The 27,118-nt window shown below is 41.1% G+C and overlaps 1 protein-coding gene across 2 annotated transcripts; it reads right to left on the minus strand.

The window, feature by feature from the left end:
- LOC101175586 (kinase suppressor of Ras 1) lies at window positions 1-26,716 on the minus strand. Of its 2 annotated transcripts, XM_023962300.2 has the most exons (21): window positions 26,122-26,716; window positions 16,596-16,736; window positions 12,388-12,535; window positions 11,674-12,148; window positions 9,368-9,549; window positions 9,101-9,170; window positions 8,930-9,013; window positions 7,214-7,275; window positions 7,017-7,126; window positions 6,656-6,824; window positions 6,439-6,480; window positions 6,135-6,183; window positions 5,981-6,044; window positions 5,358-5,645; window positions 5,085-5,281; window positions 4,902-4,998; window positions 4,486-4,619; window positions 3,481-3,612; window positions 3,262-3,397; window positions 3,053-3,186; window positions 1-1,443 (listed from the first exon to the last, which is right to left on the minus strand). In XM_023962300.2, the coding sequence occupies exons 1-21, from the start codon at window positions 26,335-26,337 to the stop codon at window positions 1,437-1,439; spliced, it is 2,937 nt and encodes a 978-aa protein (XP_023818068.1). In that variant the 5' UTR covers window positions 26,338-26,716; the 3' UTR covers window positions 1-1,436. The 2 variants fall into 2 exon arrangements, with proteins under 2 accessions (XP_023818068.1, XP_023818069.1); XM_023962301.2 differs by lacking the exon at window positions 6,439-6,480.
- Window positions 26,717-27,118: the final 402 nt, after the last annotated feature.

Genomic DNA, 27,118 nt, shown 5'->3' on the forward strand with positions numbered 1-27,118 from the left:
TTACATGACAAGCCAGTTTTATTGTCCATGGATGAAAACAGAAACTGCTTACAGGATGGCAGTCACATGCAATACAAAAATATGAATTTTTCACATTTAATTAAAAAAAAAAAAACACGTCTTGGCCCGATCTAAAAAATTCTGTACAGCCTTTATACAGTATTTCCTATATGAAAAAAATATAAATATACATATATTTATATTTACATATCTTCTATGTCATATCAGTACCTACTTAAAAATGTTGTGATGTGACTAACATATAAAAGTTTCATTGAAATAATCAATGAATAATGTAATGTAAATAATGTATGTACATTACATACCAGTGGATTTGCAACACATTTACTGCAATCTTACACTTACTCAACACTGTGCCACAGCCAGTCACAAGAACAACCCAAAAAAAGTTTTTAAAAAAAGACAAATACAAGCACGGCAACTGAAGTCAGCAACCAGAAACTGTGCACAGACGCGTGCAAGAGAGGTACTCTTAAGGAAGGATATAGGACACTTCAGCTCTAGATTTCTGTTCATGGTATTTAAAGAAAAAAAGTTAAAATTTTGTGCACTTTTAAAGTGCGTTTTATTCTTTAAAAACTGATATTTGTGTTGTACTATTTAGTTATAGTCAGTTTTTTGCATCTGACCTGTCAAGTTGAGCACACTCAAACACCTAAACCAGTGTCCTATTTTCCAAAGCATCCCATAAACATCGACCTATTGGATTGTAAAATGACGACATACAAGTGAGCACATCACACAGTCCAGCCTCCACGAGATTCACCTGAAAGGAATAACTATGAAACACTGCAAACGTCACAATGAAAAAGAAATGACCATTACTAAAAATAGTTCTGAAAAAGTCTATGATTAGGATTTTGTCCTTTTCAAAAAGTGCATATTGTGTCTTAGCATAGGCTGGTGAACATATCAGCAAGTGCCTTTAAAAAACAAAACAAATAACATAAAAACCTGCGAGACGAGGCGGGATGAAGTCGATACAGCTCGTGCTGCGTGTCGAACCCTCGGGAAATGATAAATTAAGTTGCCCAGGATTGGGTCCATTTTTTGTCCAGAAATAACAAAAAAAATAAAACCATCAAGTAGTCAGGACCCTTCGCAGCAGCACAGAGAAAGGGAGGACGCCTTAGCGCAGACATAAGCCTCAGTGTCCCGTCTCAAACCACAGAACAAAAGGAAGGCAAAGAGATTTTTGACGCGACCAATGCAAAAAGGGCGACGGCGGACGTCCGTCTATGGATCCCCTCCAAGAAAACTCATTGGTTAGGCGTGGAAAAATCAGATTGCAGGTTAGTGGGAGCGGCGTTGGTTTCAGGCAGAGGCAACGCTTTGATCAATCCAATGAAAGTTAAGGATTCAGGAGCATGCAAGGCAGACTCTGGCTTTGTTTTGCTTATGTTTTAGAGCGACTGCTACAACCTGGATTAAAAGAGAAAAAAAAAGAGAGAGAGAAAAAGAACAGAGAGGGCCAAAGGAGAACACAGGTTAGATGGTTAGTGGAAATGCAGCAGGCAGAATCAAAGTAAGGCATCACACGCATTTATTAGTTTGAAGAAAGTCAAAATGCACAGAAATGTTTGTTTTAAGAGCAAAGTTTTCAGTTTCAAAAGTCAAGTTTCTACATAAACCTGGCCTTTCCCTATACATACATGAGCTATGTGGTCTTGGAGGCCTGACAGTTGTTTTTGAGAAAAGCAAAAGGATTTCAGAAATGTACTCATTAATAAAAAGCAGAAAGGCTGCAGAAACAAGCATTTTGTTGATTATGAAGCTGCATGGAAAAGTATATTTAGAGGGTCACCTCATTAAAAGTTGTCCAGTGTCTCTGACAAACTACAGTGATGAAAAACAAACTTTTTACCTGGATTTGCAATGGCTGTGAAAGAAAATTACTCTATTATTATTATTCTGACTGAAAGAGGAATAAGAGCCAAAAATATTTTAAACAGTGATGCTGGTAAAGGTGTGAATGCTTGCAAACATCAGGGGATCTGAACAGATTGGAATTGTCAAAAATTTACTTAACTTTTTTAAGGTATTAAAGGCAAAAACCTAAAATTTGAAAATAAGTAGAACCAGTGACAGTTCAGTTATGCTTCTGCTGTTGTGATGGTCTATTGTGAATAAAATGAATCATCCCACTGTAATTGTTGTGATAAAAAGGATGTGCCTTATTATTGCAAACAAATAAAACAATTTAAAATGTTAATATAAAACCATTAAAAGGGTGGGACTGTGTAAAAAAAAATAAAAAATGAAAAGAGAACAGAGTCAGATGCTCACGTTCTAAAAACACTATGCTTGATTAAACAGTTAAGACACAAGAATCACAGCTAAAAAAAGTGCTAGTTTGTTTCAATGTTATGTCACCAACATGTTGCATGATCCACACCAAATATTTCATCCTATAACTGATGTCATCCTGTGACTGGTAAATTGATATATTTCATAAATAAGGTCTTTTTAATAAAAACGTGGCGTAAAAGGCAGCATAAGGGAATTATGCAGTATAAATGTAGCTACATTCTGAAATTCTTAAAGATAGACCTGAAATTAATTATAAACAGTTTATATTTACATACAGTGATGGGTACTCTTTAGGCTTCTTTTGATATCTAGTTGGATCATCTTTTGCTGTCAGCCTTATTTTAACGTACTTGGAAATCAGCATTAAACAACTCATTAAAAACTCTTGAATTACACAAATTAACATTTAAATATATGAAGAAGAAAGCAACAATCCAGAATCTCTGTCTAAATATTATTTACTAAGAAAAAAAACCCTTAAAAGTCACATTTGCCTTTAAAAAGTTCACATTATTTAAAACATCAGAGCAAAGAGGTCATGTTGCTACTTGCATCTTAAATAAATCACTATTTCTAACTGTTTTTAAGATAGACATCTCTAATGAATAAGCGTTTGGAATTTATTCAGCAGATAAGGCCTGACAGGCTGCTGTACCACAAGGAAGCATGTCCAGTGTTCACATGTCCAGTGTCTTCCCCCTCACATGGGGGAGATACCTACTCTGCAGACTTCCAGAAGTGTCCCGGATGAGACAGTCTGCGGTTAAGCTTGGGCAGCTTCTCCAGCATGTCGGCCAGCTGGGTGAACGTTGGCCTGTCTCTGTGGTCAAACGCCCAGCAGGCAGAGAGGATCTCCTGTGGTCAGAAATCTGATCAGTGACTGATGAATCGGGGGGGGGGGGTCTGCAGAAGCCACCCGTCAGAACTCACCGTGACCTCCTTGCCCAGGTTGATTTCAGCCAAAACGTTCCTTATCCCTTGTCCGCTCCCCACCTGCCAGATGGTAGCTTCCACAGGCTGGTTGGTGATTGGCCAATCCCTCGCTTGGAGTTCATACCAAATTGTTCTTAAAAAAAAAAAAAAAAAAAGTCGTCAAATGGTTATTCTCGTTTAAAAGTTAACTTAAACCCAAGCGTGCCCTCGACTTACCCGAAGGCATACACATCTGCTGCTGTGGAGAAAGGAAGGCGGTCCTCATTGTTACCAGGGCTCATCTTTTGCACAATTTCTGGAGCTAAATAACATATCCAACCATGTGGAAGTCTTAATTTATTCTCACGCCTGAGAAAAGAAAAGAAAAAAAATAGGCTTTGAGTAACAAATTTAGAGGAAAAATGAACTTTTTCTAATCTATACTTGTGTTGTAAAGACCCACTGATAAAAAATTTTAACATGTTTTTGTGGTATATTTCTTAAGAAAATTAGGCTTAAAAATTCATTTCTTGGTGTTTCTTCACTCAAATTGTTGTGAATCAGGAGCAGACGAAAAAATTATGTTTCGAAAATATTGCTTAAAATACAATGACTGGGCCAAAAGGTCCCTGCTCTGCTCCATTCTGATGCATCCACTTGCAGACAAATAGATCCTCCTCATGAGAGCTGGTATTTGGCTCCAAACTGTACAGCTGGATAGCTCTGACATTGCTCACTATTTTTGTTGCTCTGCTAACGTTAGGTTGGGGGTGTAAGGGGCTGTAAGCTAGTGGGAGAGAGTGTAGGAGCTCTCAGTTAAGGGGAGGGGGTCGGGGTTGCTCTGCATCAACGATCTCAGCAACAACTCAGAGGTGAATTTCAACTGCTGCTCTGCAGAAACTATGTCCTAGAAAACAACACAGGTTTTTTTTTCATCTGTTACTAAAAAACACTGGGAACACTTCTTTTAAAATAGACCAAAGGATGATGAGAGCGGGTCTTCAAATAGTTAATTGTAAAGATCCATGCTGGATCTAAGTGCAGACAAAAACAGAATGTTCTGGAAATGGCAGTTTGCAATTAGGTAACTTCCACCTAAAAAAACAAAAAACACCATAGACCTTGAGGGTGCAGATAATCCTGCAGGCCTCAGCAGGTTCGCACAAATTGCCAGGAAATATTTGAGCAATTCAAACAGCACTAAGGCCCAGGGTTCAAAAGCATCATAACGGAGCTTCCTACCTCCCTTCCTGAACAACTCCAGAGATCCCAAACAGCCCAAAATCAGTAATCACCACCTTATTCGTGTCATGGAAAACGTTCTTGGACTTCAAGTCTTTGTGAACGATGCCTTTGGCGTGCAGGTAGCCCATTCCCTGCATTAAAGACCACAAACAAAAAGGTTATTAAGTCTTGCAACAAAAAAATGCTGAGTGTGTGAGTTAAGATGACTAGTCAAACTAGTCCTGAGCCATCTGAGGAAAAATAGTAGACAGAAATACAAAAAATAAAATGAAAACAAATCCACATTTTTAACAGCTGGATTAGAAAACACATTTTCTAAAGAATCATTGTAGTTTGTCCAGTACCAAAAACTGCAATTCACTTAACTGGATGATAGGGATAATACAAGTCAAAGTATTTTCCATAAAAAATACCTTTACAATCTCCTGAGCAATTTGCCTGGTCTTGTTAATATCCAAGGTGCTTTTAGTGTCTCGAACAACTGAATACAGCGTCCTCCCTTTACAGAAGCTGTTGGGAAAATTAAAAAACAGGATTGCAGGAGAGTCATAAAAGCACCTTTAATTGAAAAAGATAACAGACTTTCCCTCTTGTACCTGGTGATGATAGCTAGGTGCGGTGGAGCCATACAGGCCCCCATAAACAGGACCACGTTCTCGTGCCTGGTCTGTCTGTAGTTCATCACCTCCTTTTTAAAGAGCTTCAGATGATCCTGATTGTTACCGTCAATCTCGAGGAGGCGAATGGCTACCTCGCCGTGCCACCTACCCTTATGCACTTTCCCCCAGCGGCCCTGCATGAAAAAGCCAAAGAGGATTTTTAGGAGAAACGGGTATTTTAGCAGCATTAATGCCCATGGGGTTTCACACCTTTCCTATAAGTTCTCCTAAATCCAGCTGCTCAAAAGGAATGTCCCACTCCTGCAGGTAGACGCTGGTCTGACTGGGCTTGCGGGAGATGGGACCCTTCCACTGGTTTCCCCGAGAGCTGGGAAGATCGTCCAGCTCGTCGCACTCGCCGTCCGAAACCATTTTCATCCCGACATCCTCCCCGTCGTCCTCATCCTCTCCTCGCTCCTCATTTCCCTCGTCTTCGTCATCGTTCCCCTCCTCTGCCTCCAGGTCTTCATCTTCTGCCTCATCATCCTCCTCCGCTTGCTAGAAGCACGAAGCAACAGCCTTATGTGTTTGAAGAACACACTTCTTAAAGTCGCACTTGTCTACAAGTGGATGCATCAGAATGGAACGGAGCAGGGAGCCTGAGGCCCGCCCAGTGCGTTTTCCACATCACAAATATTTATTTTTTTGTCTGCTCCAGACTTAATAAATAAAATACTCAGAAATTCAAATTTAAGCCCAATTTCTCTCTTTATATGACCTCCATCATTAAAAAATGCCACAAAAGAATATTTTCATCGCAGAGGATCTTAAAAAAGAAAAACTGCCCCCGAACTAGATACAGCAACACAATGCGAGGTTAAAGTCATCCTTACCTCTTCATCCTCGTCTTCAACCAGCTCAGAATGGATGTCATCAGTTGAATAGTCCTTCTCCCCACTTTCAAAAAGAAATGTAATATTTCAGACATAAAAGTCTCATCAGGATCCACTTTTCTAAACTCATATTTTATAAAATAAAAATCCTTACACAGTGTCTTGGAGTGGATCATGGTACACATTAGCAAGACTGGAAACATCTAAAAGAGAAAGTAAAAAAAAAGGGGGATTTATTTATTAACTCATAGAAATCCCTCAACAGAAACAAAAATCCTTCGTTTCCCACAACTTCCAGTAGATGGCGTCAAAATGCTGTGAAGAGTAAATTTGCACTCAGTCTAATCATGCAATTGAAAAGATGGTTCCATCAACTGCTAAAACCCCCCCAAAAGCAAACACTTAGGAAAGAGAAAAGGCTACAAGGGAAGTTACACGATAAAACTACAAGAACTCACCGGGGAAGATAAACTGCTGTCTGTGCTGAAAGTAACAGGCAGCTTTTGCGAAGAAAAAAAAAAAAAAAGAGAAGCAGAGCAGGGAGAGTTTTCATTGTTAGACAAGCCCTAAACGAGTAGATTCAGTTTAATGTGAATGGAGAGGGTGTTAGACCTGAGACATCAAGGTCAAACATGCAAAGATAAGTGCAAAGTTGTGTGAGAACGTGGGCCTCACCTGGGAAGTTAAAGCGACAGTCCCGGTGGCCTTTAGGCGAGGGGTTAGGCGGAGGGGTGGCACTTGGGGGGTTGCTCTGTTGAAAGGGGGCTGGGGACGAAGGGGTGGATGAAGTGGTGGAGGACGGGTTGCTGCTGGAGTCCAGCTGGTTCATCACAGGAGGGTGATCCTGTGTAGACACCAGTCGGGCGGAATTTTTCAGAAAACGGCGACAGCAAATCGGAACTGTGCTGCTTATCTTTACATTTCGCAAGAGCAGATGGTAAAGCAACTGGAAGGATATATTTGTCTTTTCCCTCAAAGAAAACCCAGGTTGAATGTTTCACAAGGAAAAACAAATATATACGTTTTTTTCTTTTACCTTTTTTGTAATGGCCTTCGGCAGCGTACCAAACATTGGAGGTTCTGGTGGCCGGTCAACGGGGTTGTTTATGTCAGAGGGGACCGACTCTGTTCTCCGAATTTTGGCAACTGCAAAATTTAACATTGAAAATGCATTAAAGCTATGCAAAGTGAGCCTAACAATGGCAAACTAAGTCAGGGGAGACTAAAACTTACTTGGTAGAAAAGAGATTCTGCAAGATGGAGCTTCCTTTGTGCATTTGTTGTGGCACTTTAATCTGCAAAAATAATAAGCAGAATTTAATCGTAAAAATCAAGATTTACTATAGTCTTCCTTCCTTCAAATGTTTTTGCAAGGAAATTCTTTTACTGGCTCATTTGTTAAGGATTTAAATGTGTATGTTTTTTGTTTTTTTTACTTTATTAAGTGTGTAAAAATTTGTTATTGGGAACTCTGATGGTAAATTACTGTAAGTTTATCCATGTGGCATCTTTAGGCAACAGACTAATATAATCCCTAAAATTGCAGAAATCACATCAAATCTATTAGAAAAATTATAGTCCTTTTTCAAAACATGTGTTCACACAAGTCTCCAGCTGCTCTTTGAAGGAATCAGCACATTCAGTGCAGTGTTAAAACAAGCGAGGTGCATTCCGAAGTCTAGGTGCGGCTTTTCAAAGGAATGATACTGCAGGCTTTGAATTGTGACTGCAGGCACACTCAACTCCTGCGGGATGACCCGCGGGTCTGAGAGGAACAGGTCTGAACTGAACTTGAATCTCACTCAAAGCCATCAAATCAAATCTTCAAAGATGATTGATCATAAATGGGAAATTAACCACAGTTGTGAAATGGACCTGTCAAGTCCTTGCTAGCAGTTCCATGAGACATTCCAAGGAAATTCTTGAATTTGGCAGAAGCTTCCATGCTGAATCATTTTATAATTTAACTTTGATTCTGGCTTAAAAAGGCCTTTGTGATTCTAGATGATGTTTAAAGACATGTGCATGAAGTGTTATTTAGGACTTCTGAATGCATGGACAAAGCCAGGCACCGATTTCCATGCCACAACATCTGACGTTTATTATTTTCAGCCTAACTTGGCGCATAAAACAATCCTCGGATTCTCTGCTTTTAAATGTTATGCTTTGAAATCTTCAAATTCCTTTTTTTCATACTTGACTTTGAACTAGCTGGTCAGTTGTCCCAAAGTGACAAGACATTCAAATCTAAAACTCTATAAAAAGGATCCTCTTTTTAAAGCCCCACTCCAATCAGTTTTTGAGCTATTGTAAAAGCATTCCCAGTGATTTTTTAAGAATTATGATTATGCCGTTTTTAGCTAAAATAAAAAAATGGTCGTTTTTTAGGACAGTTTCTGCAGAGCCACAGTAATTCATTAGATATTCACCTGTGAGCTCAGAGCAGAGAGCTTGTGCCCCACCCAGTGTATTTTCTACATCACAAATAAGTGCTTTTTCAAACTGCCATTTTTTTTTTTTTGCTCCTGATTCACAAAAATTTGAATAAAGACTCAGAAATGCAATTTAAGCTGAATTTTCTTTATATACAATCTACATTATGAGAAGAATGCAACAAGAACATGTTTAAAACACCAAAAACACAATTTCATAGGAGTGGGTCTGTAACATTTAAGTGTTGCAACAATTAAGTTCTTCCATATGAAAGATTCAGCATTTTTAAGAACTTTATTGTCTCAGATAATTAGCTTATTTAGAATATGACTGCTTTTTGCACTTTTTACCATTTCTTTTTTTCTTACAAATGTGTTTAAGTAAAACAAATAATAACAACAAATAATTCAAACAGCAAACTGATTTTTTTATGTTTTAAACATTACAACATTGTTTCTGGTGCATACAATGAAACTTAGGACATTCTTTAAATTAAAATAAAAGCCTTGAACTTACCGGCAGTGTTTGCACTTAACTCCAAACATCATGTTCTTCTGGCACACTTGACAAGTCTGAGACAACCAGGACTTGGTTGAAAATCTGCACAAAACCCACAATTCTGTCAGTTCCAATTTGCCCAATATTTTTGTTTATATGTATGTGTAGTTGTTTGAATCAAAGTCCTACCTGTGAGTGACTGCTAGACCTATGTCTCTCCTCACTGCTTGTGGGGAGCTCCGATGCATGGCTGCATTATCTATAGAACAGAAAGAAATAAAGAAAGAAAAAATATGGACTAAAAATCTACAGACTTGTACAGTAATGTAAACAATTATGAAAAATACTTTCCAAAATTAAAACAATAACACAATTTTATGAACAGTTTTTTACTATTTTGTAATTTGTTGATTCGCCATGTTGATGTAAAAATGTGTATGCATCCAGGCAACTCACTTTTAATGATGCTGTGCTCCTCCATCAGGGTGGGTGTCCCTGGAAGGGTGTAAGGTGCTGTGGCAGGAGTCGGGGTGGATGTGGGGGTCCGTGTGGGCCCGACGGGGTATCGAGATGACGAGTCTTCACATCCATTTCCATTAACTTGCATATTCAGAAACAGCTTATTCTTTTTCACACCCCTGTCCAAGACAAACACCAAAGACTTGGTGAGTCAAGGCAAAAAAAAAGGTGGACACCACAACTGGTCTGCAGCATCAGCGGAGTAAGGGTGCAGCACAGGGCAGATTATGTAAGAGCCACAGGAAGACACTTTGGAGCTCCTTAACAGCTTTGGCACTAGAAAGACTTTCTTAACACACAGACTGAGGTCGCATGAGTACCAAGCAGTGCCAGATCTGTGATTTATACCCACATGTGCACACACATGCAGTGAATTAACTTTGGGAAAAGCACACACTTATTTAACTTAATCAGTTATCCTCTTTTGAAACAACTGGTACACAAAAAGAAAAAGAAGTAGCGTGATCATATGCCCATAGGATCTTTGTCAGCCGTGTTTATTTGTGCTGCTTTTTACCAATAAATTCTCTCATAAACAAACCAGATATCATGGATACATTTGCAGCATGTTTGTGGATGTGCATAAAGTCATAACGGGGAGGAGGGGAGGAATGAAATGAGGGAGAGAGATTGTGTGTGTTGCCACCAGCTCAGAAATACTTCCTGTTTTGACATGACTCATAATCTCTCGGAATCTGTATGGGATTAGCTCCGCTCATGCAAGGAGAGCAAAGGAGCAACAAGCAGGATGTGAAAGGATGTAACCCCAAATGAATTGGAAAGTAACACTGCTTCTTTCCTCACACTGGATTTTTAAAAGAGGAGAGAAGACGAAGAGCTATTTTTATAAATAAAAAGTGTTGTTTTCAAACATTTGAGAACAAACCTCATCAACTCTTATTAGTTAATATGTCAATATTTTTATTTCTGCAAAGGGGTTGTTCCTACATATTATTCATATTTGATAATCATTCCTCCGTCCATTAATTGCCACCTTATCAGGATGGAAGGGTTTGTGAGCTCAATTGAATTATGTTGCCAAAGGGCAGGCATTTGCCCCTGGAATAGTCTCCCAACAAACACTGGTCCTGGTGAGCCAGAGGAACAGTGATTCACAAAAACCCTATGAAAAATGTTTAATCAAGAACTCAACATACCTTGTCCACTCTGTCAAAGTGAGCTACAATGCGTCTGCCTTCTGTGGTTCCACCAACAATCATCTAAAGCTATCTATACGCCGCCCTCTGCAACGCGTGATTTAGCGACCACTTCCAAAGAAAAGTCTACCGTATTTTCATGACCATAAGAAGCACTAAAAGTTCTAAACTTTCTCCAAAATGTATGGAGTGCCCTATGGTGCGGTGTTGCTTGACTTCAGTAAAGAGGACGTAGGAGAGGACAGCATGAGAATGGTAAAGGAGGGAAGTGTGGACGTGAAAGAAAACACACCTACGAATAGTACAAAAGTGCAGGTATGTGCATGATCCAGAACAACATCGTTTTGGCAACCTTGAAAATTCCACCTGCAAAGAGACACGCTTATGAAGTGCAGTTTAAACTGCAAGCCATCAGCTACGCGGAGGAAATTGGGAATCGAGCAGCTGCCAGAGAAATCAAGATTAATGAATCTGTGGTTCGCAAGTGGAGGAAGCTGGAAAACGAACTCCGACAGTCAAGAAGACGCAGCTGAATTTCCGCGGAAACAAGGCGATGTGGCCCGATTTAGAAGACCGACTCGAGTGATGGATTAATGATCACAGAACAGCTGGGAGAGGCGTCTCTACAGTCACCATTCAACTGGAGGCAGTGAACGCTTGCAGAGGAAATGAAAATTGAACATTTTCATGGAGGTCTGTCTTTGTGCTTTCGTTTTATGAAACGCCGTCATCTGTAAATCCGGACAAGGACTACGGTGGCGCAGAAACTTCCAGCGGATTACAATGAAAAGCCGTCCATCTTCCACTCCTACTGCAGTGAAAAGATTGCAGACAAACACACCCAGCCACACAGAACAGTGTATTTGGAAAGGGGTACGGAGATGGTGCGAAAAGGCTGTCTGACGGAGACTAATGGCAAATCCCTTATCAGTTAGCACTGCCAACATTCGTAAGGCTCCTGATCTAGATCCTACATGTGGCCTTAGTGTTTAGAGTTTGTGTTGACCCAACAATCTTCCTTCAAATCACAATCTAATCTATTTGTGTCTCGTTTGCTTTACTTAACGGCTTCATTCAGAGACCTACTTGTTGGTGGGAGGGTCCTCGATGCGGTTGCCCAACTGGGACTCGTGGCTTTTGCTGCGCGTCAAAGTGATGTTGGGGAGCAGATTCAGCAGTTTGCGCGATGGAGGTGGAGGGGTGCATGGAGGCTTTAGCCGGTGGCGCCTTTTTGAGGGTGGAGTCACGGGGGGCGTGGAGGTGTGTCCGTGGAGCCAGGCAGCACGGGGATAAGGTGGCGGGAATGGATCAGTGAGTGGGCTTTCACTGTGGATGTATGATGCCAGCGCCTCTGGTGTGGGGACTGAGCCTGAGCGGGGGTGGGGAAACGTAGCACTTGGGGTGGATGGGGTTGACTGGATAGTAGATGGGCGGGCAAGAGGTGATGGACTGTGAGGACGATTTCCCAGGTTGGAGAGCTGGTCTGCAGTCAGCAGGGAGCCACTGTCCCTCCTGGTGGGCTCAGATAACCAGTATGTGGCATCCTCCCTCAATTCTCCTCCTGTGAAATGACAGTCAAGTCAATCAAGACAGAGTTCACAACTACAATTTTTAAACTTGTCCTGTCCAGCAGTGACGCAAACAGATGTGTTGGACAGTTACTGTTACAGTAGGGGGTTATGGATCTTCAGACACACAAGGTGTTTATTTGTCTAAATCCTTTTGTATTTGAGGCTAAACTTTATTTATATTACACCAGTACATTTAAAATCAAGATGACCCCACAGTAGTACTCCATACCTGACTCCGTAGCACTCTTCAGACATGAAAGGGCAGACCTGAGTCTCGTACATTCTTCTGAACTGGACCCGAGTCTTCTCATCGTATCTCTCATCTGAACGTCTGTCATCTGAAGCAGAGCGTCTAGAGACAACTTTGCTTCAACTGCCTGCAAACAAGTCACAAGAGAGAAGTAGATGCTCAGTGACCTTGTAAAGAAAGAACAAACACATGACATAAAACAAACCCATTGATTCATTTATGTTCAACTTTTAAAAAACAAGGAGAAAAAAGGTTGCTTACAAAGAAAGATATTGCCTTAAATATGCTCAGTATAACAACAACCAGCTTTTCAAGCTCTAACATACATAAATCCAAGAAACATATTTAACAAAGGCGACAAAAAGTAAACTTTCCTGTTTTTAAGCTTTGTGGAAAGCCTCTGGAACAAACCTCATTTATCAAATATCTTGGAAATTTCATTTCTGATGATTGGCGGGATGACAGAGACATTCAGAGACCATACTGCAAACTCTACGCTCAGGCAAATATGCTGATGAGAAAATCCAGTATGTGTTCTCTTCAAGTGAAGTGTTCGTTATTCAGAGCTTACTGCCCTCTTCTGTATACTGCTCCTCTGTGGTGGAATTATGGAGGTGGGACAATCCGTAGATTCATAGTGACCTGTAACGATGCCTTTAAGCTTCTGCTACAGGCTAAACCCCTGGTACAGAGCCAGTCAGTGGTTTCTGGATGCTCACATCCCCACCTGTGAAGCACTACTACGTACGCTTACATACAGTCTCATGGAGCGCCTGGACAAGTCTAAAAATGCAATTATGTTTTTGACTGATCCTAAAAGAGGCTCATTCCGCTCAACTCCGCCACACTGGGCACAGAGGTTATACTCCTTTTTAAATGGTTGTAAACTGTAGTTTTGTTTTGTTTTTCTATTTTTATTGGTATATTTATTTATTTTTACTATGTATGTTGTATCTGTCTTCTTTTATGGACCGCATTTGAACATGAAATAAAGTGAATTATGTTGATGAATGGAGGATTTCCTTATTAGGATGTATGTTTCTGGCTTCCAGTATACATATTTTGCAGGTGATGAAAAACTACTAACAGAAAACATGCTTCTGGGCTTACAATTGATTTGAAAACGTTTTACAAAGTGCTCAAAGCCAGAAATATTTAAACTTATAGACTTCTGTTTAAATACGCCTATTAATGTTTTGGTAATTGACATGTACAGTTATAGCCCTTCGGTGCCCTGCTTTAAGACACTTCATTACAATCAGAGTGGTAACTAAACCTACCATCTTGCTATCAAAGCTAAACCACTACCTCATTGCTACAGCTACCAACAGATGGAAACAGTCAATCACAAGGTGAACAGTTCAAAGGATTTGGGCTTGAAGACATGCTCAATTCCTCTTTAGGTCCCAAGTGTCAGAATGGAAGAGAAAAGTCATTAAGGGGAACTGTTACGCATAGCTTGAGGATGCTGTGGTTTTAGGTACGAGTAGTATTTCAGTAACTGGAAAAAAAAAAAAATCTGTTCAACTTCAAGATAATTGTCCAAGGATTATGAAAAATCAGCCAATAGTGACAAACTTAGGCTAAAAGTGCTGCCAGACTCAACACATTTCTCAATCGACGAGGGAAAAAAAATATCTTGTATAATGAGTTTTTGTTCATTCATAACCATAACACAAAGGATTAAGTTTACTTTGATTGAAGCATCACTCTCCTGGCGATGGTGTTATTATATGGGGTATGACTTCTTGGTACATTTTTGGCTCCTAATTTTGAAGTGAAAAGTAAACCCCTTGTGGTTCTTGCTACCGTAATTAGCAGGTCTACCCCTTTCTGATAACAGTGCAAGTATTAAAAGGTTATAATTTTTTTAAAACTACTTTCTAGAACATTGACTGTATGTGAGAACTGGACGGAGTCCTTCAACGTCACGTTCCAAATAGGAAGTACCAAATTGGCTCCAAGAAGGAAAATTCCATTTACTTCTCATAAATAGCTAATACTCAGTCATTCTATTAGTCAGAATAGCCATTCTTGCTCTGCTATCTTTTTTAACATGTTCTTGCTAATACAAAGTTTTTCTGTGGTGCAACTTACTAAAGTTCTGAACTGGCCAATCGGGCGCGTCAATGAAAGTATGAGGTCTTACGTTGCATCTTCAAAACGTGTGATTGACAGATTCTCCCAAGCCCATTTTGTGTGGGGTGTGGACTTCCAACAAGCTCACTCCTGATTGGTTGCCATAGAAATGTTGACTGAGACTGACTCATACCAACTGATGCCTACTGCTGTTGTCTGGTTCCAACATGGTGGCATCCATATCGAGACTAAATGGGGACTGAATTGACTTCATATCGTTGGAGCTGAAAGTAATGGGAGATGTCACACTGACTCAGTCCAGTTCTCGTATACAGTCAACTGTTTAGAATGCAGTTATAATGTCATGGTGGATGGGTTGTTTCCAGAGTGATCAGATCTCAAACCATGTGAGTAATGTACAATCATGGTGGAATAGCCGTGATAAACGTAAACAGATTGATATGAAACAATGGCCAATAAATATCTTTCCTGCCAACATGAGAAAAACACAACCTTTCCTATAAACCTGACATAGTTTCATGGAGTATTTATGATTAATAACCACTACCTGAGATAAGAGGTTTTCTTTACTGCATGTGCCGATTTAATGGCTCAGTTAAACCTTTACTCTAAGTAGAGAAACACTGATTGCAAAACTAGGGCAACCTCCCACACGTGTGTAAACTACAAGCAAGACTTTATCGCACAGAGAGGCTAAGCAAGAGCGGGAGATGTTGTACTTAAAACTGCTGTGACTCCTCCCACCTCATCATTTGCAACATCTCCGATGCAACCGACAGAACACTTACAAATGATCGCTTTCTTGAGGTCTTACTCCGTCATGCACTGTTGCTGGGCGGAAATGCAACAGTCATCCAACACTGCACACCTGTTAACCCTATAGATTAGCTCGTTTAGAAACCCCTTTTATAGTTATCTGTGCACAGTTCCAGCATAAAGCTAAATGAAAATGTGTACCAATCTCTGGACAGCTGCTGTCAGTACAGGCTCCTCATACCTGTTAATGGCTCTGAAATGTACATAACATAACACCGACCCCGCAGTGGAGAACAAATAGTTACAGTGTGGAAATTTCAGTGTAATAATCTGAGATGATGACCAAAGTTGGTCATCAGGATGCAACAAAAGCTCCACATCCACAGAGCCAGTACTTATTTTTTCAAAATACATTAAATTTCTGACTCAAAGAAAACTCCTGACGTAGTCGTGTTTAGGGGTAATAATTGCTAATAACAGGTATAGAGCAAAGGAATGAGACAAGAAGAATAGGAGCTTCTCTGCACACCAAAATAAGAGAAAATAGAAAGAAAGTGAAAGAGAAATTTGGAAAAGAATAACACACAAATGCCTTAAATAGATGGGATACAAAAAGTAAAAAACTTTATACAAGGTTTTCCGTCGTGTGTGAGTCTCTACTGTTGCTCCACCTAAAAATATAAAACTACAGCAGACATGGCAATGAAAATCCAGGTAACCAAACAAGTTTCTAACAGGAATTATATTCCCTCAGTCATCTGGAAAGTTTATGTTTACACAGGGCACGGTCTGCAGTTTAACCCATTGTCGTCTGAAGGATGTAATAATCCTACGTTTAAAATCATTTAAATACCCTCACAAATTGGTGTGGGATCCTCTCCGCTCAACTGAAGACCAGAACAATCCCAGAAAGCTTTCATGTGGACCTGTGAAGTCTTCAGCAAACATTTGCTTTTGGGACATTCCTCACACTCCTGTGGAAAAGCCCTTTCTAGACTTGCAAACATGGTAGGAATTAGAACTGGAAGCTTAATTTTGGGGACTTGGAAAAAAGAAAAGTCTTTTATATATTGCAAAACATTAACAAATGTTTTGTCTAGCTCTTTCAGTCTCCATGGGCTCTCTGAGCACTTCAGTGCATGCTAAAAAAGGACAAAAACTCTTTGGCTCAAGTTCAGGTTTTCTGCCACTTATCAGGAATAAAAATAAAATTCTTCCTACTCCTACTGAACGGGTAACACTGGTTGCATTTTCTGAGAACACGCCATTTGTAATACAAACACTACAGTCCTTCCCTAGAATAGTCTGGCAATCAGACAAAGTCGGCCTACCTTGATGAGTTCTGTCCGCAGGTTGATGGTGCGCAGCCAGTCTCGCAAGTGAGGGTAGCTCTCCAGGGCCTCTGGCCTGTCTGTCTCTGGCACTTTGTGCTTGCACTGCAGCTGTTTACAGATGTATTTCATCAGCTTCACCTGCAGGGAGCAACAGAGAACATTAGACAGATGGGCTAGAAAAGAGACTGGGGAACTACAGCTGAAAGAGGCGGTGTGCCTCAGCAGAGACACAAAAAACATATCCAGTGAACAAACTTATAAAATATGAGACATAAAGACTGAAGTCCATTCATTCTTAATTACTCTGTACTCTGGCACAACCAAAGTTTCCCTACATCTACCTCAGACCAGACAGCAATAGCAAATAAACTGATGGCAGAACAAATTTAACTGAAACAAAAACAGCTGAGCATGAAAGTTCTCAGAAATGACCAAAGCGCCACATGACCAGCACTGTAATTTTATCAATGAATAACTATGGGACAACATGCAACGGTTTTGCGCACATCGACAGGGAAACCTAATCGTGTCTCAGTGTTTTTAATGTGTTCTTGTGGAATTTTTCTGATTATGGAGGACATGTATTAAGGAAATGTGCTCAAAATAGCATTTCTGAGTATTTCTTTATTCAAATTGTTGTGAATCAGGAGCAGACAAGAAAATACTGCTTGAAAAAGATTGTATTTGTTACATAGAAAATACAACTAAGTGGGCTACAACTCCCTGTTCTAGACTGGGGAGGGGAAGGGGGGGGGGGGGTTGCTCCCAGCTAATGGTACCACCCACAACTCAGAGACAAATTTCTAAGAAACTCCAGCCACTCTGCAGAAACCATGTCCTAGAAAACGACGTCATGAAAAAACCACTGGGAATGATTTTACAATAGCTCAAAGTGGGTTTATAAATAGCTTTTACTGGTTCATAAAGTATTTTAGGGTATTCCTGCAATTGCTAGGTTTAAATATTAAACTATTTCTTTTCTATGACTAATTCTTTAAAGTTGAATATGGAATATTTGTGATAATTACTAATAATGTTCATTTTTAAATAATTATGAATTGCTTCCCAAGGGGCCGCCTGATAAAGGTCTTCCAGGGGGCTCTTGGTTAATTCCTCTTTGGGTTTTGAGCATTGGAATAGAAGGGAAACTTTTTTTGGGATAATTGGTGAATATTTGGGTTTTGGGTACTTTAAGTGTTTCAGAAAGCGTTTTTTTAAAAATGTTTTAGGCTTCCAGAAAATTGTCCTAAGAGGATGAATGCTCAGCCAGAAGTGACAAACTTGGGCTAATGTGCTGCCAAACTCAACTATTATTTTTAACAAAGACTCAAAAATGTGGCCCCCTGTTCAAGGTCCTCCACGGTCCCTTATGAACTCTTTCCTGCACAATGAGGAAAACTTACGACGTGTGATATTAGTGAACAATATTGCAATGGCGATATAACTTGCAATACATGAACAAATGACAAAACACAAAACAACTTACACAACATTTCCATTTCACTGCAACAGTTTTATTTAAATAAATGTCAGCATGACATAAATGATACTCCAAATGATCCACATTTACATAGGAGATGGGAATCTAACAAAAGAGTTTCATTTGATTGGTCAACAAGGTGAAGTGGCCCATCCGATTGGTGAAATGCTTAAAGGACAGTATTTGATACGTTAAATAATTCAAACTGCCATGGGATTATTTTAGTATGTGTGCAGTAAATATTTAAGGTAACCATTTATCAAAGTGTATGCTGTCTTTTGCGGAGCACTGATATTGCAATGACGATACATTTGCGATTTATTAAGCAGGCCTATTATGAATCATGAAAAAACAGCTTATTAGGTCACAAAAATAAATATTTTTAGGTGCCGTTTAGGGTCTGGAACAAATCAAATAAATACCCAGTAATTGTAGCTTAAACAATTCATGTACATATAGTTGATTGGACAAATGAATGCAGATGTAGAAATATTTAGAACTATGTCATTTAATGAAGACAAAACTTAAAACAGTTACTAGGAAATGCAGTGCAAGCTCAAACGCCTGTTTTTGCATTCCAGCCTTGTTGTGTTTACAATTCGAAATGGGCACAATAATTACTGAAGCCTTGCTGAAATTTGTGCTGACGTTTAAAATGACATCAATCGCGGCTGTTTCAAAATATAAGATAACCTCAAATCTGCATCATGTAGGAATGTTCCTCTCTGAGGCCCGTCATCTCTAGCTATGGTTCTCCCGTGCTTTCAATTTAAATGTGTTGATCTGTCCTGTGAATAAGTTCTACAATGAACACCATGGTGTTGGTAAACCGCAGCCCTCAAAGTGCAGCTCAGTATGACTGTATAGTGTGTCCTTATCACGCAGTCTATCTCCAAGAGTCCGTTACACCGGCAGCACCCTGAGATGAGCCTTTAGCTGGCTGGTGTTGCACCTTTCAAGCCCTGAGCGAACAATAGGCGGTGTGTGTGTCTTTCTACGCTCATTCATGCATCTCTGTGACACAAATCGCTCACCAGCCACACAGAAACTCCAGGAGCCGCGCTGCTCACTGCGAATGCGGCCTTGGGGAGTGAAAAGGCTGCTTGGTGGCAGCTCACAAAAGAATCTCGGTTCCGCGTTGGAAACGTGAAAAGAGCAGACACGAGGAAAATGGAGGTAAAGGCTCTTTGTGCCGTCGCCTGGCCCTGCTTTCCTGCTCTTTATGTGCCTTACAAATAACATTCAAAAGTCACAGCAGAAAAGTGTAATTACTTTCAGCATGAAATCTGACAGGTAAAGATGATCCTAATACCTGGGTCATGTTCCAGACACTGTAAACGAACGTCAGAAAATAAATGAGCTATAGCTGCTGTTTTAGCAGACGACAGTGGTGTCATTACACAGTTTGACCTGTCAGTCTTACTTCTCAACATGTGTGCAAACATGACAGACCAGCGCCGCACAAAAGGGAGTGAAAGATAAATGCAGAACTTCAGGGTGTGAAGCTGTGACAAATCAGTCACGAACCCAATCCTACCCGTAAACACCCCGCTCGGTGCGCTCTCATCTCACATTTTAGCGCCTTTTCAAGATCAATGCTGAGATGCATTCGCTGAATGTGTCTAATCAGCCATCCTCCTCCCTTGACTCCCTATACACTAGTGCAGCATGGTGACGTCAGGTTACCTAGCAACATCTATTCTGAGTCGTCAGCAACATTTCAGTGGGATTTTCCCCACACATGTGAAACACAAGAACTCAAAAAAAAACAACAAAAAAACAATGCAGATGTCAGCAGCTACAAAACATGTCCAACTTGTTTACCATCAGCTCTTCAGAGGGTATGTAGGGTAACTAGTGGACGACGAAATAGGTGACATGGATTAAAAATACCCACCAAACTGATATGTGTTGGGAGAAGGGTCATCAAATGCACAGATAATGGCAGGCCAGTTTTATTTTGGGCGCAGAAGGGGGGGGGGGGGGGGGGGGCAGCGTCTGACGCGTGGCCTGAAGGTGGGAGGAGAATTGGCGTCAGAGCCCACCTGTCAGTGGAGCAAAACAACACCATGGCAACGGCTGTGCCGGCATGAGTGACAGCCAGTGTGCTTGCTGCCAGAGAAAAGGAGGAGGAGGAGTCCTAGCAGCAGCCGGCCTGACACAGCAGACTCTGTGAGCCGATCCCACTGCCTCAGTTGTTTTTTCAAGGCTCTTGCTGACACAGCCACTTTGAAGCACCTGCAGAGGATAGCATGGCCTGTCTGAGAGCTAAGTTCCAATGCTATTACCCAGAAAATGATATTTGCACAGGAAGGTCAGCTCCATTTTTTTTCTCTTTTAACTACATGTGCACCCGTTTTCTTCAGTCTTTAAGCAACACCTCTCCTGATCTCACATCGACCATAATGCTTGTTCCTCTGAGCTCTAAAGAAATAACTGCAGAAAAAACCCCAAAAGAGTTGCACAGTTTATTTCTCCCTCTTCCCATGAAGCTGCATCGGGTTGTAAGAACTGGCACATAAAAGGCGACACAATAACACAATGGGAGACACCGTTGTGCAGAGGTCGGGTCACAATCTGGATCCGCAGGGGGTGCCGCGGTCAACATTTCAAGACAATGTGCGGCTGCCCATCCTCCATCGCTGCTGCTGCTGCCTTCAGCACAGGCCGACGCTGAGCTGGGAGGGGCTTGCGTAGTCCTGATAGAGTTGCCTCCAACTCTTTGTGCAAATACAGACAAGGTGTGTATGTTAGCCTTGATAACCTACACAAAGACATACACCTGGCCCCGATCAGCATCACTCCAAGTCTAGGAGGTTCAGATACTGTGACATTATGGGGACAATAAAAAAAAAAAAATCAAAGGATGGAACTTATACCGAGTCTGTTCAGAAATAAAACGAGGCCTGCCTAAACTGTTCAACCACACTGATTTCCACATCATGCAATCCTTTAACCAGACTGCAAGGAAGAGAGGAAACCGAGTCAGGGTCAGTGCTGACAATCACTGGAATTGTGCTTCCTCCAAACCGCGATGTGAGCGACATCCTCCGATAGGCACACAAACACATACGCAGAGGTTATCTTGTCATGAGGGGCGGCCCAGCGGATTGGCTTTGATTCCCCCCTCCCCTTTCCTGTCTGCTCCCGCCCTCTCTCGCAGAGGCTCTTTGCGCGTCATTTGATTTTCTTATTTAACAACCAACCCTGAAAATGCGTAGGAAGAAAAAAATGTCTAAATATAGACGCAGCCACAACAGCTCGCGCCGCAAGAGCACGGCAAACTCTCTCAAGCATCACGAGGAGACAAAACAGTGATGCTTTGCTGTTTGCAGATCAGAACACAGTCCTGATTTAAAAAAAAAAAAGATAAGACGCTCAATTGATTTTATGGAAAGTGTAACACTTACTCAAGGTTTTTGTTAAAAACCATGCATAAATAAAGCCCTTGAGTTCTGCTGTTAGGATGTTTGGAAGTTGTCAGGATGGTGTAACCAAAGCTTCCTCTTTGCACAGTCTACCATGAATAATACAAAAGTCAAAAATATGTGAAGTGCGGCTGTGAAAGCAGCACAAAGACTGCATGGGAGGTGAGTGCGTCGAGTGGGATTAACATGTGAAAAAGTAAGGAACGAGGTGGCACTCCATTCCTCATTATCCGCTCATCGGCGAGGCGGGAAAACAACACACACACAGTTCAAGTGGAATAATAAACGATAATAATCGATGAGAGAATAAAGCCAGTTCTAGCCGCTCTTGATTGCACTTCAGCGCAATATGGGAGCAATGACCCTCTGCTCCATGAGTGAGTCAACTTCCCTGACCTCTCACAGACTGCACAAATTCTACGCATGAATTAGCAGCTTTGGTTAACAGTGACTTGTAGGTCTTTGTACTTTTGCTACAATGTGCATGTTTATAATTTTTACATTTTTATGCAGGCCTCTGTGGTCTGTAAGATACAGCTAGAGCGAACACAAAAAATGATTTTATATAAAGACATGGCAGACTCCTTAATTTTCTCGTTTATATGAATTATGTGGCTAAAGCAATCTTAAGGTGGGTTGAAGCAGGAAGTGAAAGTGCACAGCTGAAGCGAGTTGCAAAACAGTGTTCCAGTAAAGATGTAGGAAGTAAGACCGTTGATCTACAACGGCCCTACCAGCTCCCACCCAGAACACAAGCGATGTGTTGCAGAGCCTGAATGCGTGCATGTCTGTACGCTCATCTGCAGCGCTGGTCACCTCTGTCATTAGAGAAAAATGTAGCGGTCTCCACAGGGAAATTCAAAAACAGGGTGGTGCAGATTAGTGTGCTTCAGCAACTTCAAGTGTTTAAATGTCTAAAAAGAAGCTTAAGAATACAAAAACACAAATAATGGAAAAAAAAGCTTGGAAGGCTAGCATTGCAGCTGTATTTTTCTCTTTAAAGACCCACTCTGATCATCTTTTGATCTATTGTAGAAGCGTTCCCAATGGTCTTTTCACTAAAAGCCACCTGTGATGTTTTCTAGGACATGATTTCTGCAGAGTAGCAGTGGTTCGTTAGAAATCACCCTGAGTTGTGTGTGGGACTTCCTCCACTTCCCCTCATCTGTCTGTTTACAATCCCTCCCTATGGCTTACAGCCCCTCACACCGCTAAGTGAACATTACTGGTGCACCATAAATGGCAAGCACTATTAGAGCCCAGACGTGCAGTTTTGAGCCAGATGCCAGCTCACACGAGGAAAACATGAATCTATTTGGCTGCATAGGAGTGGAGCAGAGCAGGGAGCTTGTAGCCCTCCCAGCATATTTTCTTCGACACAAATAACAGCATTTTTTAATCTGCTCCTGATTCACAACAATTGAATAAAGAAATACTGAGACGTGCAATTTTACGGGTAATTTTCTGCATAAAAAAACATTTTCATCAGAGTATGTCTTTAATTGAGCTTTTGGAACAAAGCAAACACATTTTTTTAAACGCCAAAATGTTTACAGTCCTGGTTTTGCAAAGCTCAAACTAAAGTCAGCAAGCAATGTACAGTCAAAATAAGCAATTTTCATTAAAACCATGGCAGATGGTAATTCTTGCAAGACCAAAAACAAGCTAAAACTAACTTGATGTAGCCTCATTTACACAACTAGTTTAGAGAGACGACCCATAAAACACCCCGTCAGACAGAAGGAAAAAGGCAAAAAAAGCACATTTTTCCCCAATCTTCCCTAAGCATGTGTCTGCCGGTCCATTGTCACACAGAACAATGCAGATGCAGAACGCATCTACAGAGTATGCATACCTCAGGAAGTACTCTGCCAGATCATGTCCTGTTCCACTGACAAGGCACACGTGACAAGCGGGTAAAGAGGAGCTGAAGAATGTGGACTAGGATGGGCCGTGACTTCACATCAACTCAAGCCTCCAACCAGTCTAGACTTGCCTTGGAAAACGTACCACTTTGCCTCAGGACACAAATGCGACCAGAAGTTCAGCGTCATTTGCTCTGGCTGGGTGTGGATCAAACAAAACACCAAAAAAAAAAAAAAAAAGGAGCGTAGCCATTTTGACTGCTTGATAAAACAAAACAAACTAATTTCTGGTTGTTTTGCAGCCTGAGCAACTCAAATACTGCTCTCACGCGCAGCGACTTGCCAAATAACACATGAGCGAGGCATCCACGAATGATCAAGATTATTTTTTGAAAAAGGGAGGAAGAAAAAAAGATGGACCAGGGAGCATGACACAAGATCATCATTGCCTCTCGTTGTTCTGAGGGTGTCACTTTCCCCTACGTGGATCATAATGCCCTCCTAAGCTGACAACAACAAGACAACAAATACAACTTGCCAACCCCCCCCCACCTAAAGAAACAACAACAATAAGGCGCATTTGAGATCGTATTATGTCGCCGTATAGATGAAACCTAAACCCTGGGCTTTCTGAAACATTAGTTTTTAAGGGCAACTGTATAATTATTAATAGGGGTGTTGAGTTATCCAGAAATAAAACAGACATGGATAATTAATAGCCTCTAGTCAATCAGAGTTGGGATACTTATTTAAGCCAAGGTATAAGGCTTAAATAAACAATGAACCAGGAAGCACACTTGTTATTCATAAGGCTGTTGAGTGCTGAAAACTCCAATATTCCAATTTGTTTCATATGTGTTCAGGTTTTACCCCTGTTGTCTTCATACATAGTAAATTGCATACACTTATATACCCCCTGCTACCTTCTTAGCAGGCCGCAAGGCACTGTAGAGTCAAAGTCCTATTAACCAATGCACAGACTAATGGTGGCCCTACTGTCGAACACTGGCGCCAACCTATAACCACCAGGACCAATGCGGGGTTCAGGGACAATTTGACAACCTATAACCACCAGGAGCAATGTGGGGTTCAGGGACAATTTGACAACCTATAACCACCAGGAGCAATGTGGGGTTCAGGGACAATTTGACAACCTATAACCACCAGGAGCAATGTGGGGTTCAGGGATAATTTGACAACCTATAACCACCAGGAGCAATGTGGGGTTCAGTGACACTTTGACACAGGCGGATAAGGTACCTGCGAACCTGCGATCTTCCGATCATAGGTCAACCGCTCTACTTCTGCACCACAGAGGTGTAAAGCATTGAGCCTGCTTATTATTAGGTAATATTGGTACGCAAAATTTTACGCCATGTGGAAAATGAGTTTGTTTACTTCAACTGCAAAATACATATGGAGCAATTTCTTTGCTTGGACATTTCCAAGATACTTCCTGGTGCTGAAGACTCTTTCACCAAGCCATGTCAAGACATCCGAAGATGGGAAGAAATCTGGATCAGGAGGACTTCTAGTTGGCAATAAATTGAAAAATGCATTTCAAAGTCTTGGGTTTGTTTTGGGCTATGTCTGAATTCCCTCTCTCTAACTAAAAAACTATCTAGTGTGGGACTATTTTAGTGCCCTGAAAGCAATTCAGACACGTTGCTCACTTTTTTTTTTTTAAACGGCAATTATGACGTCACTGATTTCACAAAGTGAAAACATAATCAGCAAGAACATTTTATGACAGCTATTTATGAATCCACTGTGTTCTGATGATGAAAACGTTGATGGCTTATTAAAAAAAAACATACATTTTTCCCACAAAAATTGTCTAAACGCATTGTGGTCAACACACTGCGATCTAGTGTGCACCAATGCACACTGGTTTTTCACAGAGACTTCAGAGATTTCTAGGGCACTGGATTTTGGAATTGTAGATTCAGACAGACCTACTAAACTGGTGAAAGCACTAAAGTGTAATGTGTAGTGAAGAAATTCTGACACAACCTTGTAGTTTGTCGCATAGCACAGAGGGTCACAGAGCTGCACATACAGCAACATCAGTAATAGCAGCAGCAAACTAATCGTAAACCAGAAATCGTAAATGGATAGTAATTGCAATATCGCCTATGCAACACAGGTATAGCAAAAGTTGAGATAAATGGTTACTTTAAATTTTTGCACACATGCTAAAGTAATCGTATGGCATCTTAAAGTATTTAACAAATTTAATTGAGCCCCGGCTTAATCAGTCTAAATATTACGTCATGCTTGCCTCTTATATAGACTAGGGTCATCTGGAGTTTAATTTAATTTATGTGGCCTTTTATTTTAATAAAAGTGTTGAAATGGAAATTATGTATTTAGTTGTTTAGCTTTTTTGATGCATCACCAGTCATATCGTCGAAATGATCATTAAAATCGCACATCACGAGTTGCCAATATATCGTGCATCCGATTATTATTGAATGTGTGCCATTAGGCCAGGCACACACAGGAGCCTCCCCCTCCTCCTGACAAATGACAGAGATGGAGGGGTCAGGCAGTGGAAGATAGATCCTAGGCACCCCCGTTTGGGAATGTTCTAGACCCGATCGCGCTCTCTTGTTCGGTCCCCCTCGGCTCACTGAGCCTGCAGCTCGTACATTCAAGCGGATGCGGCGCGCAGGCTTCATGACTCCGCAATTTGACGGTGTCTCAAGACAGGACGCTGCATGCCATGACAGATCGGGAAGGCTGCTTACCTCTAAAGTGCGTATTTCTTGCTGCGTAAGGTCGTTGGAGGCTGCGCACTTAGTCCGTAGCCCCTGTAAACTGGAGATGGAGATATCAATCATGTTCTGGATGAGTTCGCACTGATGCAGTGCGGCCATCGCCACGCCGCCGCCGCCGCTGCTGCCCCTTTCCGGCTGTTCATCACTCTCGACCATCCTCCCACCTCTGATAGACACACTATCCATTCCTCAGCATTGGGCTCGGATGGAAGGACTGGGGGGTGAGGGGGAGGGTGAGGGGGGGTCAAACCGCTAAGCTCAAATGAAACATATGCAGCGGTCCAGCGACGCAGCGACCTGTCGTAGGAAGTTAGCTGACAGCAACTGTCTCCAGGTCACGGTGTGGGGAGAAAGAAAAAAAACAGTCGAGGTAATATTTGATTTAAAAAAAAACGGCGTGTTCGACCGTGAACTGGGTCGAGCAACTCGGCGAGGTCCGATAAGGCTTGTATTCTCCGTCCGTGTGGGCTTCCGACGAGAGGATACACACTAGCTTCCACCGAAGGCTCTGGCGGAGGCTTCAACGTCTGTCAGCTGTTGGGAACATCATCGAGCGCGGTGCATCCTGGGAAATATAGTTCGATATGTAAACGTTCAAAGAGCCACATCTCTACTTCAAAAAGAGAAGAAAAAAACAACCTTTCAGTTGTTTAAGCAATATGACATACAGTTTTAATGATCATGACTTGTTTTAAATACAAGTGTTTTGTTTGTTGTCGGCACATTTGTCATTTTAAAAATACTATTTTATAGATATTATAAAAGTAGCAACACATAAAGTAATACCCTCTGTGATAATAATCATTTATTCAAACCTTTTCATTAAGGGGAAAACAACAATCTCCATTTGACAGACCTTAAGAAAAATAACATGTTTGAAAACGATAGGCAGAAGCGAAGCCTACTCCTTAAGACCCATTCAACTTTAACAACAAAATTTAAAAATATATATTTCTTATCTATAATT

Source organism: Oryzias latipes, chromosome 14 (genome assembly GCF_053564925.1).
Source record: "Oryzias latipes strain Hd-rR chromosome 14, Olatipes_Hd-rR_3.1".
In the NCBI taxonomy this organism is placed as follows: domain Eukaryota; kingdom Metazoa; phylum Chordata; class Actinopteri; order Beloniformes; family Adrianichthyidae; genus Oryzias; species Oryzias latipes.